Below are 14,065 nucleotides of genomic sequence, written 5' to 3'. Positions count from 1 at the left end.
TTGACACTTTTCTTGGCTATCTGCATGGCTAACATTTCATATTGATCACAAAGCACACAGAATAAAGGCTTATTTCATCTGGCTACTGTTCCTCCTTGCAAACTTTTCAATATTTATAAAAAAAATCCTTTTATTAAATTTTGATTGCAAGCTCTTTAAGATGGAGGCCATTTTTTAATTGTTAATTTGTACAGCACCAAATAGTGGAATCCTAATTCACCCCTGGGACTCCTAATTATGACACAGATACAAATCATAAACACTTCACAGATGCACATTCCCCATGAATATGTTGAATGCAGAGTGTCATGTTCCATGACAGTTCTAGAAAAGAGAGCTAATGCCCAAGAGTGATGGTCTTGCCACTGATTTCTAATGCAGAATTTTGTTATTTTTCTTTCCAGGAAGCATTTTTTAAGGTGAGGTTAGTTGAATATGTCTATTTTGAGGGTGTTTGGGTCATCAGAAATTTTCATAGGTGTGACATAGCAGGTACTTTCCTATTTAGAAATGCTTATGTTTTCTGGTACTTAAATAGTTAATGATTGTATCTTTGTACTTTTCTTGAAAAAACTAACTAGTCCTTATTCAGAAAAAGTAGTGTTTTACTTACCAGAATAGTGTAATTAGTCTGAGCTGCAATTGCATCCTTAAATTTCTGCATCTTCTCAGAATCCTGTTGGGAGAATCAAAATATATCTATTATTGAATAAACCCTCAAAGAAATAGCATCTTCCATCAATTAACCAGCACACAAATAGCAAGCACTCTCAAATGTCCTTTGCTCCTGGCTCAGGTGTAAGTGCTCTTTATAAATGAAAAACCATAGGGATTCAATGTCCTGATCAGCAACGGTGCCTGATTGTGCAAGGGTTGAACAGGCTTATTGGTGGTGGTTTGTTTGAAGATGAAGAAAGACTTGCAGTCCCTTTCATGGATTCCTTCCATGGATTTTGAGGGTGTAGATTATTACTAATTGAATCGCTCCATTTGAAGTAGGGAGAATAATTGCCTAGTGTAAGTCAGTGTTTTCAAAACAGCCAGGCAGTATATCTTCTCTAGAATGGTTTATCTAGACAATGACAGTGATATTAATGAAAGCCATTACTGATATTTTACTAGCTGGTCAAAAAATTACTCCCCTGTGTGAAAGGGCATCTAGAATTTTCCAAGGCTGCTCTACCCTCCACAGATGCCTCACATTTCAGATAACAAGCTAGTAAATTTTGACTCCTGTCAAATGGCAGCCTTTTATATTAAGGGAACGATCCTAAGAAGTGCTGCCCTGCTGTACATCAAGTCCGACACTGCAACTTTGGGAGACCCTGAAACAGCCAGAAATGACTGGGTCTTCAGATAAACAGGGAACCTTCAGCTCCTATGGACGATGAATGATCTTTTGAACAAAGAATTCATTTTAGAAGCAATTCAAGGCCACCATCAGGGACCTTCGAAGTCCAGAGTCTGATATTTTTTCATAGGGCTACAGCTAGGCCTTAGTTCCCTTATACAGATTAAATTACCAAATGCAGTCTTTAAATCTGATTAATTTACAGCTATTCAGCAATCTCTGCAGCGTCAGTTGCTGATTCTTTTACAGCAAGTGTCAAATGCATGAGATATTTCTCCTGCTAGAGAATCAATCCAACTCAATCAATCTTTGGTGACTGTTCAAGCTACCGTTTGAAGATAATTTTTATTAGCATCAGATAGAAAATTTCTTTTAATTTGATTTGGATTAATGGATATATTTTGGGGAGTTCAAGGCTACTTAAACCAAGTGATGCATCTCTTTGTCCAAAAAATAGAATTAACCCCTTCACACTCAGAGGCAGTCTGTAGGTCTAAAGAAATCACTTTGGAATAGGGTTGTGTTAAGTGAATTTTGTTTCTCTGATTCTGTGATAACAATACATATCGTTTTGAACCAAAAGATGTTCACATCAAAACAAAGATTTCTAAAAGCTTGTGGGAAAGAACAATCACAGATCCGTTTAAATGTCCTTTGCATCTCTCAGTGGACAAGAAGCTAGGAAAGCTATCAGTGGATTGGTTTGCATTATGATTACAGGTTTTTCAGGGGGAATGAAACCATTATTCTCCCTATTTGGTACTGCCAAGGCATGCAATATAAAGATTTGGGGGCTGAGACTGAGCTCACTCTAGACATGCATAGCATTCTTCTGCTTGCTTCTGTGAACCAATACAGTTTAGGATGCTGTGAAAGGTGGGCACAGTCCCAGATTTGGGTGGTAAAACGGTGAGAAATGCTGAAGCTTTGGGAGAGCTGAAGAAGTCAGTAAGTGTTGGGATAAGAAAGGTAGGAAGAGATTGTTGGAGGGAACAAGAAGGATCTGGCAAACAACGTGCTAGGAGCAGGCTGGCTCCTCCTAGGAGTACAGTCAGCCTGCAGCAATGTGGGTTGGGGCTGCGGGTACGCTGAGTGCCCAAGTGTGGAGGGGAGGGTGTGCACAGATGACAGCGGCTTCAAATGAAATACGATTAAGAACCGTGTTGTCAGACAGGGACTGATAGCAAATAACAACTGCCTCTTCTTGTCTAATGTATGGTAGTCACTATTATGTGTAATAGTATGGTCATAATCTGCCTTGAATTACCCACTCAGTGTAGGGAATTACTTCAGGTTTCCTTTGAGTTATCATGTTAATATGGAATTTATTTGAGTCTTGTTCATCGTGGGCTAAGTTCTGGGCATGGTAACCTTGAGGAGATTAAAGAAGCAGTGGGGGAACAGAGCACTTTTGGGCAAATTTTCCTCATCCTCTGGGACATTAGAGCTTGGTTTACAATATTTCATTCATTTACACTTAATCTACAGCCCATCAATACTTCTAGCAATGCTATGCTAGATTCTAAAGAACAGCCATGTGGGCTGTTGCCACTGGAGTGGGCTTACTGTGCAAAATAATCTATATTGTGGCAGCGTTTTGCATCTAAACAACCACCTGGAAATTCCCTGTACAGCAGCGAAGTGCAGTGGGTGGAAGTGGTACACAGAGAGACGTTGAGAGAGGCTCTCCAGGGATGGCAGGCGGGACAGCGCACAAAGCTGTTTGTGCAGCTATAGTCTCAGCTCTCTCAGCTGTACCTCTTTGCGTCCCCGTCTACTATGTACAGTACTCGTGCTTCTGGCAAACAGATGGTGGTGTCTCAAAGAAAGGCAATTTAATTTTTCTTTTTGCAGGATGATGTCAGGACAATTTGCAGAGTTGCTTTATTAGCTTGATGAAGTTTTTTCGTCATGAAGGTTCAGGCCCCTTGAGGATCCTATAGAACTAACTCTGTTTGGTAGAAACATATCTTTAAAACGAAATAGATCAGCCAGAACCTTATGCAGAAATCAAAGCATGTGAATTGTATCACTTCACACATTGCAATCTGCAGCAGAGCTATCTACTGCAGGGGACCTGCCAGGCAATTCCCCTGGTGTGGCAGTATAATGATCCTGAACTTTGCATGTTCAGCCTAGATCTCTGTAGGGAGCTGAATTTGGATACGATGATAGATCATTCAGAAGACAGTACTAAGTCTAAAATCAGATGTTTTGTTTCTTATAATGTCATGTTTAGGCACCTCCGAATCTTAAATAAAAATAAGGAAATATTTATATTTAGCTTAATGGTTGGTTTGCACAAAAAGCAAAATCCTGTAAAGCTTGCTACCCTGCCCTATGCCTTTATGTTCTTGGTTAACAGTTAAAAAATGAGAGATTGGGGATCGTGAATGCACTATTTGCTTAGTGTTTTGCCAAAGGCGGCAGATGGAGCCAGACCAACATACCGATAGAGCTGTCTTGTCATCAGTCATTGCTTTTACAAAAGCAAATGCTTCTGAGGTAGCAGACCTAATATTGTCAACTCTGCCCTCATCAAATCGGCGTATGGAAGCACTTTCGTAGGTAGGGACAAGTCTCCTGTGGCATCTGAGAGAATGAAGTAAGAAAAACAAAGAATATTTTCAAGGAATCATAAAGACTAAAAGAAATATAGGCTTGGTATGTTTTATTGTTACAGCCATGATTTTATTTTTTGCATAGTATTCATCTTAGTGTTGATACAATTCTGTAAGAAACTTAAAAAAGATGGATGCTCACTCCTTTCTAATATGAGGAGCTGCATACAGCTGTATACATTTTAGTTATGCATTGCCAGTAAAAAATGACTTGCTGTGTAAAAGCAAGGCTAGTAAAGCTAAAATTTACTGAAAGATCTCAAGGAATGTTTTATTTGTACTGCATCATAAAATAATTGTGTAATTAATCATTTACATATGGGCTTGAAATATGTTTTATTTAAAACAAGAAAAAAGTGCGCTCTGTGTGAATGAAAAACAGAAAACTAAAAGGAGAAAAGACTGCTATTTGAGACTGAGAGATGGAATGAAAACCCACATAGCAAATACCATTTAATTTGGGTCCAGGTGTATATAGCTACTATTCCTCGCTTCAGGAGACCTACTGTGCCTTCCAGTTGAAGCAGGGGTCTCAGAACATAACTGTGCCCCAAGGTTTTTCTTGCATACATGGGATTTATATCATGACTGGCATCCAGATGAAAATCTTGGACGAGGTCACTGTTGGAGTTTGGTTAATAGCATACGCAAACTGGATGTTTAACAGATGTTAATGGAGTATGCAAAATGTGTTAGGCATCTCTGTTTTTTTGAGTAGGTAAAGACTGCTTCAGGATTTAATTTGACATGATAAAGAATTATTAGTGTAATAGGCTGTTCTGCAGGAAACCATGCAACCGATTTCTAGCCTGGAGCGTTAGCCGTTCTGACAATGTAGAAAGGAGCTTTTAACTTTGATAATACCATGGAAATTAGAGGATATTATCAAATCTTGGGATGCCTGTGAAGAAGGAAGCAGCAGTAGTTACTATCCTGTGTAGGAACTCTGATCTGATATGCTGCTGTAGTATTTTTCCCTGTGAATGCTTTTCGCCCTGCGGTGCAAGGGATGCATATGTGGTGAGCTATGGGTTACTGCCATGGTTCCTCCCAAGCTACCCGCAGTGGCAAGGGACTTGGACTCCCTAGCTGCTTCTGCTGCTGTGGGTGGTGGGGCTGTCTGCCACTACCTGCCACATCCCCTCACCCTCTTCTCTGTGCCAAGCGGAGGGACAGCTGTGGGGAGGGTACTGCCTGGGAGTGGCATGTGTGGGACACAGGGAGGGGAAGGTAGAGCAAGGAGAGGGAAAGGGAGTGAAGGAAAGGAGTGCTCTGTCTCAGAACTGGGTGGCAATTTCTATCTTGTCTGACCTACAGTCATTAGGCAAGATCACTCATTTCCATGCAGGAGGCATTTGTTTGGGTGCTGAGTCAAAAACGGACCCTCTGTGTAAAAAAATAAATTGTGAATCTACTCTTGTGCTACCTTGTTCCTATGATTTGAATTAACCTTACCTGTAAAATGCCAGCTGAAGTGCTACTTGAATGTAGGCATCTGGGCTAATCTTTTGTTTCTTAATAAATTCCTTTCCATAGTTCTCAAACTTGTAGGCGATGAAGTCCAGATTTTTTACTATCCTGGAAAACAAGCAGAGGCAATTACTGTGGGGGGAGATGCAAGAATCTCATGTTCCATTTCCATTTGCAAATAAAACCCAGAGATCATTTCCTGCCTGTACTCCCTTGGAGATGAGTGGGCTCCTGCTTTGCAGACAGTCCTGGCCTTTGGTAACTTGCTCCTAGTCAGTAACTCTTATTCGTACAGATTCTAGACTGGGCTTGTTGTCTGCAGTCTTAACATGAGCTATGGCACTCGGGTCATTCTGTTCATGTGAGTAAAACACCTTCTTTTAAAACCTAGTGTTTCCACTCCTGAAGCCTAAGCCAGGGCCTCCTTTGTTCTCGACAAATTTCTGTGGGATTTACTACAGTGAGAAATAGGTGGATTTAAAACCTGATGAAGGCTGTAAGCTCCTTGCAAGTTTCAATTTAGAGGACTACTACCTTTATTTAAAAACAAAAGGGAATTACTCTGCACCCTGAGTGTTTTCATACTCTCGTGTATGCTTCTAGCCGCTTTGAGGTCTCATCTAATGCAATCACACTGGACGTACTTACAGCTGATCAGGTAGACCATATGTTAATTCTCTACAGAGCGATCACAGGCCTGGGTGTTGAGATGAAATAATTTGAAAAAAAAAAGTCATTGCCATCCCCACCCCCAAAGATCATGCAAATCTTTTACAGTCTGGAAACACAGTCAGAAGAACTAACCTTTGTGGGAGCAACATGGATGTAAACAAATTACATTCCTGAATTCAAATTGTTTATTCAAACCAGTTGTATTCTACTGTCCCATATACATATCCCCATTGCCCTGGCTTTGGCTTTAGTCAGGTCAAACCCATAAAGTGCATCCACAAAAACCGAGGACCTGCACTGTTTGCATCCCAGGCAAATAGGACTCAACTGTTTTTCCGGTGGTCTTTAGCTTTCCTAATATTTACATGGAAGGAAAGCAATGGTAATGCAATTCCTGAATACAGCGAAGTAGCTCCAGCCCATAAGGGTGCCATCCTGCGAAGGGATGCTAGGTGCGTCCAGCTTGGGAAGATGAGGAGGAGCAGGAGGGCAGGGAGAGCCCTCTAGGAGGAAACCCATGCCTGCACAAAATGTGCTGGGTAGTTCCCAGCTTGCAGTCATTGTTGAGAAAAACAAGGCATCTGTTCTACCTTTGGAGTTTTTCTGCTGCTGATGCCAAACGCGCCTGAATTTCAGGGGAACATTTCCATCTTAGTCTCCGTGGAGCAGGAAGCTCACTCACTGAATCTGCTCGGACTAATTTCTTGGAGCTCTCTTTCCTGTTAGTTTGCGAGAGAAAAGTCGTTAAGGTCACAGGAATAATCTATTTGTTAAACACTGCTTTTTTTTAGCAGGTAAATGACTGATTTCCAACAGTTGTATGGGTCTTAGTGGCCCTGTGCACCAGGGGGAATTAGCCACTGGCAGAGGGTTCCTGGGGGCTAGAGTGGGTACAACAGGCGTACTGAAAGGGGACTCACATGTGCTTGAGCAAGTGTTCAGTGCACTGCACCAGTACGATGCCATCGAAAGGGGAATGTTCACACACGGTACCACAGACTCCATCTCTTCCTACCACAAACTAAGCAAGAAAAAGAACAAGTGCAAGATATATAGTGAATAAATCATGTTCTGGGTAAGTTACCCATGATAGCAACCTAACAGAAGATATTGTCATTCTCCTGTGGTTTTCTCATTGCTCACATCAGGAACTTTCTTGACTTGCAGATCAGTGGGTGACTTACAGATTTATCATGGGAGACTTTCTTGTCCTGTGAATGGCATTGCACTGGATCCCTTTCATGCTACTATTTTGGACTGAGTCCTGTGAGAATATAAATTTTAGCATTTCCCATTGGAGTCTAAGAATTGGATTTAGCATCTGCTTTATGGTAGAGAAAACCTGTCGCTGGGGTTCTCCTTCCACATTTGGGGGCAATGCAACTTCTGTATGTGGGAAGTCCCTTAGGATCACATTTTATTATGAATATCGTATCAAATAAGCATAGTCATCCTTATTTGACAGCTGTCTCATAGCTTGTTTTACTGTTCTGCTTCCTCTTCACCTTTTCTTTTGTGGTGCTTTCTTCATTTCCCTCTTACTTGTCTTCATTTCTGATTTCATTGCATACACATGGTATAACTGGTGACACTTAACCTGCTGCACTGTAGTTCTGTGATACCCCCAAGCAGCTGGTTACTTTTGCATCTCAAAGAAAAGCAGATGTCTAGAACCAAACTGCAACTTGTCTCACATGTTTTCTGTCCTTTTTCTGGACTTTTCCCCCCGCTTCTTTTGAAGTGTCTTTGGCTGGACTTCTCCTGCTCAGCTCACTCTGCACATACATATCACACATATGCATCCTGCCTCCCTGGTTCCCATGGGGTTTTCACAGAGTTAAGTGTGTGATGCAGAAAGTTTAGCTGGATGTTTTCTGATGCATTACTGCAAAGTTGAAGAAGAATATGGAGAGAAAGAACAAGTCCTACTGTGAGAATGGCTTCCTACGTTATCTGCATTTGCATGAAAGAAAATGGGATCTTTTTTCCCTAAGAATTCCTCTTTGCCTTTGAATTACTTCTAGCCTGAGTACATCTGGACAGATGAAGATCTCCCATATACTGTGCAAATTTATTTGCTTTCTGCTACCTTCTGATAGTAAACAAAAATAAAATCTTGTTTATTCTCATCTGCTTGAAACATCTCAACTAGTGGCCCTGCAAATAACAAGGGATTTTAACTAGACAAATGGTTCGTTCTTTAAAAACACAGCACTGGAGTCTGCTAATAATGTCACTTGCAGTGGCATAAATCAGTAACGACTACTGAAATGTATTTGTACTGGGGTAAGTCAGTGCAAGTGAAATTAGTTTAGTGGTTTCCTTTTTTTATGTTGCTGTTCTTAGATATGGCAAGAGCAACAAGCATTGTGCAAGCAATGTATCAGTCAGGGTTTTTTTCAATTTTTCATGGGGTGTCAACATTGTTGACAGTTGGAGATTAATACATTGCTTCACCCTGGGTCTAATGCAAAATGTGAAAATAACAGTGCAACACTTTCAAATATGACAATCAAAATCTGATTGGGGAAAAAGGCTGGAGAAGTCAATACTTCCAGGAAAGCCTCAACAAGGATGTCATCAAATGAGTAAACAGTCTGTTAAGTAAGAAATTAATACTAACTTAAACACACACTAAATTATAAGCAGTAGTATTTCTAGGACGTCATGAATATGTGTGAAAAGAGAAAACAGAGAAAGCTATTGTGCTTTTCTCTTTTGTTCTGGGATGCTAGTCCAGCATTTTTATTTCATTTGATTGAATGTAATTAAATGTGTACTGTTTGGGGTTTTTTTTTAATCAGATGTCTACCTCTCTGTATGTCTGTGTATCTGTCTGCCTCCTCAAGTGCAAAGAGCATCTTCAGGGAAGGTGAAAGCACACCTGTGCTGGAGAAGGCCCCCCCACTGCCGGCAAGGCAATAGGTCTGCTTCCCCTGCCTTGCAAGGAACAGTGCTGCTCGCACCAGCCCTGCCTTGGCAGATGCTGACACCACCTCCCCCTCTTTCTCCCACTTGATTCTAAGTGGTTCCTACCACAGGGGCAACTGGTGTCCCTTGCCACGTGCAAGTAATATCATAGTACCGTAAGGTCTTTACCTGCATAGGTTTGTCATACCAACGGTTGGCCCCATTTTTACGGTAGCCTCCCCCATGTAGCAGTTGCAGTGCCATGTTTGTATCGCTGAGTTCCACCTCGCTTGGGCTGTCCAGGCACACCAGGCAAATGCACCGTTCAATCATGTCAAGAGAGTCGCGGTTAGTAGAGTCTGGGGATAAAAGAGTGAAATGTTCACATCCTCTTACCTGTAGTGCAGGACTGGCTGGGGAACTCTGCTGCCTTGGAGAGCACTGAAGATCTGACCATGACAGCAACGAACTGGTGCCTGCAGAGCGCTCTCAACAACACAACCTCTCAGTGCAAGGAAATGTTACACCAAGGCATTCATTCACGTGTTAACTTTTGCAATATCTCTGTATCTTTCATATGATTCAATAATATCCACTTTCTTTTTCTGCCTTTCATTTCCTGAAGTAATTATATTACAAAATAGATCTATTTTACTCTTAAAGCCAGCAATGTTTACTTATTTTATATATAACAGTTACAGAGAGGACAGGTGGAAAATAGAAAATTTCAGAGCTCACGCTATTACTGCAGTGCTGCAGTATTCTGCTCTGGACCAGCAGGGCCTATACTGGTTTTGTGCCGTTCTCCTATTAAAACCCTTTTCTGGACAAGGAACAGCAGGGCCCGTGTTGTTTTTGTGTTCTTGTATAAAACCTTCCTCTCTCTCCTGTCCCTGGTAATTTCTTGTACTTTAGAGAAATAAGCCCTGGACTGGGTATACTGCCTACATCACGAGGAAACATCTGCGGATGAGGTCGTGAGGTTTAGTTTTTGAACGTGGTATTGCCAAAACCATGGGCTGACACATTCCACTTCTTTCCTACCACTAGTGTACTGCTGAACAAACTGTGCTTTTTCTGGGTCTCTTTCTCTGTTTCTTTTCCCTATGCTGTCACTCTTGCTTCTACAGGTGGACCACAAAGACTATTTTTACATTGTCCTCAGCACTTTCCTCCTTATTTATGGTGTATTTATGAGGTTTTTTTTTTCTCAGCTTCTTTAACTCAGAAAAATTATGAAGGTAAAGGTTCGTACGCTTCTGAGGGCCAGTTCGAAGCATAGGAAATATTTAATTGTGAGCACTTAATACAGCTCTAAAGCATATAACATCATTAATTGCTGTTAAATGGTTGTTAACAAGATCAAAGGAAAAAGGGCTTTCAAACATCAACTTAAAATTCCTTCCATTCTTTACAGATCAGTTTTCATCTGCTGTTTTTGCTAGATTTTGGTGAAAATGTTTTTGTTTCAGAATGTTCTTAAGGCAAGATATGAATTCAGATTGATCAAAACTTCTTGCAAGTCTGTGCTAAGTTCAACAAATCTGTGCTCAATTCAGGAGATGATTTTCACTGAAAGAATGGAAAAAATGTTTAAAATGAACCAATTCTGATTTGCATTTGAAATATGGAGACATTTCAAAATGTGCATGTTTTTAATGTTTGCAAATAAGAAAAGTAGCTTGATCCTCTGAAAGAGCGGCATTTGTCAAGTAAGAAAAAAATGTACCTTTCCAAAATGAGTAACATAGGTTAGTGAGGAGCTAGAAAATATACAGATGCTCGTTATCATCCAGGTTCATTCGCCAGTTGCTGTGTAGTAAAAAAGAGCGCAAATACGCAAGAAATGGAAAAGGTGCCAAGAGAAGGAAAGGCAAGTGATAGCAGTGGCTGAGAAGGAGGAGGGGGAGGTGTGGCCTCTTGCAAGTTACGGTAAGGTACTGTCTGTTGTCCGGTGGCTCCTCTGAGGGAGCGTTGGCGGCCACGGGCCCAAGAGACAGGGACGGCCAGCCTCAGCTCCTGCAGGCTGTGTGGGGACCTGGCGGAGCACGCAGCCTGTTGTCTTCCGCTGCCCACAGAAGCAGAGTCCTAGGGAATGCACCTGGCATTCCTGCCAGCTCCTACAAAGACTTGAGCCAGGAGATTGGAATTGATGGGGCATGCAGATAGGTTGAGCTTTCTGCCGGCGATCTGTGCCTCCCTACAACGTGGAAAACACCGATGTCCCTATGAATTGTCTTCAAAAGCACTCAGAAGCTTTATAAGGGAGAAGACATGTCCCTGTCCTCTTTGCTGTAAAGCTCTTCTAGTATCTGACACTTGCAGGGCTGACCATAATTGTGGTATTTATTCCATTGATGGTCTGGGTACATCAATGCAAAGGCTGAAAAGATCCTTTTGAATGGAAGTTGCCCCATATACATCAGCTGCCAGTATTTGTGGACAGGCACCTTCAAGGGAAAACTGCTTGGACAGTGATTTACAAACTGCTCACAGCTTGCTCAGCATTCTGCTTTATGTTGTCTGATAGGTTTATATATATTTCATTGTGGCTGCTGCCCACACATCTTTGACAGATATGAATCCCTTATTCTGACATATGGCTTCAGGGTATCTTGAGTCTAGGTATTAGAGTGAATAAAATTAATCTCTGCTAGAAAAAGAAACATAGGGGAAAGATGCCCTTACAGAAAGAAACAGACATGTCCAAAGAGCTGATCAAACACTGAAAAAATTGTCATGTAAAACGGGCAATGAACTGCACAAGAATTCATGAACTGTGACTTGGGATGGAAAAGAAGTATTTCCAGAAAGAGCTGAAACAGTGGAGAAGTGTGAGAACAAGCCTAAAGCCCTGCAAGACATTTCTTGTCCTTCTTCCTTTCTAATGCACACAATTGCATTGAATTGGCCAGTCAGCTGTTGGTTAGTTGGGGTTTTGGAGTTTTGTTTTAAAAACAAAAATATGAGGAGACGGTTCTGAATCAAATTCAGATATAGTATGCATGGGACAGCAGCCCCTATAGCAGTAAGAATTGAATTCCTGTGCTCAGGAAAGTGAGTTAGTTCTGCAGCCTGAATACAGCTAAAACATTGAATGTGTTCATAAATCAGCGATGGCTAGGTTTATTACAATTTCTTTGAAATTTTCTCACCTAGAAGACCTATCCTCTACTTGTGGGTCTATGCAGGCCCATGTATATATCTCCTTCATAACATCTGCAAAGTGCTGTATAAGTCTTCTTTGTCCTGAAGCATCATCTTTTTCCCCACCCAGTACAGAACAGTTGTGGAGTGACCACTTCCACCTCACACTGCTTCACTAGGGGCTTTACTCTTCCTCTGTTATTGTTGCATGAACATTTCACCACAGATAAGAAACAAAAAAGGGCTGTTAATAATCATGTATCCATCTGTAACAGCAATGTATTATACTATGCAGAGGAGCTGTGCTAATACAAAGTGGTCTAGGATGGGATTCCTGCTTAGATTACAGAAGGCTCACATCACGGTGCTGCAATATTTGCTAGTGCAGAATCTGGTTTTTTTTCAGCTGCATAACTGAGTTGGTTTGCTTCCTCATTAAAATGAATATTTTGGCAAATGCCAGGCAATCCAAAAACACCATAGAGATGGTCCTGCTAGTTTTTGTTGATTTGTCTTTTGTCTTTAGCATTATGTATGTTTACAAAGATGATTCTGCTGCAGGTTTCAAGGTACTCACTGTTTTACTTAAAAGCATGGCATGAAAAGAAATGATTAGGTGTTTGCCTCAGTTTTCATTAAAATAAAGAATCTTTTTTTCTCCTGCTTTAAAAAGAAAAGACGAGGAGGGAAAAACCCTAAAGATGAGACTGGTACATAATAATGCTCTAATAATGGCCAGGGCTCTGTGTGTGTGTGTGTGTGTTTATCTATATAAAGTTATTATAAGCACAGATAAACTTGAATAAGAAAAGTGAAGGTCTTCCTTGGGATGGTAAACATATTTTGAGACTATTGGCAACTCTTGTATGGTCCAGGGCATTGGTAAAACAGAAATATTTTCTGTAGCACTGCAGGACTGGGGATAAAGAGATGAGTTAACACTTTTCTCAGGAGGGAAAATGAATACCTAAGTCATCTAAAATGGCAAAAAGAGGGCGTTTACATCACTTAGCTTCAGGGTAAAATATATAAGGTGTGAAGTGATGGAGGTGACCAATCCCATCCTTTATTTTCATCTGTTTCAAAGTCAGGTATTCAAGTCCAGAATCCAAGAGAGCTAAATGCTGCCTGTTGTTGGAAGACAGAGAGAACTACCCCCAGATAATAACTGGTATCACCTTTCCTAGATACTTAAGATTTGGATGAATCAGCCCTGGTACTTTCTATTTTTTCTCCATTGACTAGAGAGTACACGGCTAGATTCAACAGGTGTTTACCTTGTAGATGCCTTTGTTAGATGAGATGAAAAATGTCTAATAGTTGTCAAAAGTGAAGAGGATACATCATTCCTATTGGTACAAAATGGATGTGAAGAAAGAGACAAATCACAAAATCTGATGTAATGTAATTTATGTGATGAAAAACAAAGAATGAGTGAGAGCTATTTACATGGCGTAACACTTAAACATACACAGCCAAAGAGTCAAACCGTATCTGCGGCTTCCCTGGTAACACACATCTGAACGCTTACAGGTATTGAGTTTTGTCCTGCCAGAAAAATTCAGCAGTGCGGTTGCACATTCAGTCCTATGTTTGCTGTAATGTTCACTCCCAGCAAAGAAAGGCAATGATGGTGAGGAGGAAGAGGAAGATGATGAAGAAGAGAAAGCTGGGATTGCTGCTGCTAACCTTTCATAAGGATCGTCCTGGCCTCTGCCCACTCTGTTCTTCCGTCTGTTGTCAGCAGGCCAATTGGAGGCAGCATTTCCTCTTCGTTCTCTGCCATTTTGGCTATCTTTCGTAACTGAGTGAAAAGATCTCCCTCACTGAGACGACGGAAATTAATGACAACATCCAAAACAAAAAACTGCAAAAAAATGACAGAAGTCAGAAG

At 41.0% G+C, this 14,065-nt stretch overlaps 1 protein-coding gene across 2 annotated transcripts in view; it reads right to left on the bottom strand.

Moving 5' to 3' along the window:
• The window catches only part of CHAT (choline O-acetyltransferase), a 42,610-nt gene that overhangs the window by 15,370 nt on the left and 13,175 nt on the right, over positions 1–14,065 (bottom strand). For both annotated transcript variants that reach the window (XM_030030984.1, XM_030030983.1), the window contains exons 7-13: positions 13,861–14,038; positions 9,214–9,383; positions 7,035–7,135; positions 6,705–6,833; positions 5,428–5,550; positions 3,802–3,943; positions 614–676 (exon numbers count right to left, since the gene is read on the bottom strand). In XM_030030984.1, the coding sequence (XP_029886844.1) occupies positions 614–676; positions 3,802–3,943; positions 5,428–5,550; positions 6,705–6,833; positions 7,035–7,135; positions 9,214–9,383; positions 13,861–14,038 (906 nt within the window). The remainder of the gene's footprint in view (positions 1–613; positions 677–3,801; positions 3,944–5,427; positions 5,551–6,704; positions 6,834–7,034; positions 7,136–9,213; positions 9,384–13,860; positions 14,039–14,065) is intronic.

This window comes from Aquila chrysaetos, chromosome 11 (genome assembly GCF_900496995.4).
Source record: "Aquila chrysaetos chrysaetos chromosome 11, bAquChr1.4, whole genome shotgun sequence".
In the NCBI taxonomy this organism is placed as follows: domain Eukaryota; kingdom Metazoa; phylum Chordata; class Aves; order Accipitriformes; family Accipitridae; genus Aquila; species Aquila chrysaetos.
The sequence above is the reverse complement of the archived record's forward strand: the minus strand, read 5'-3'. Positions and strand labels throughout refer to the sequence as shown.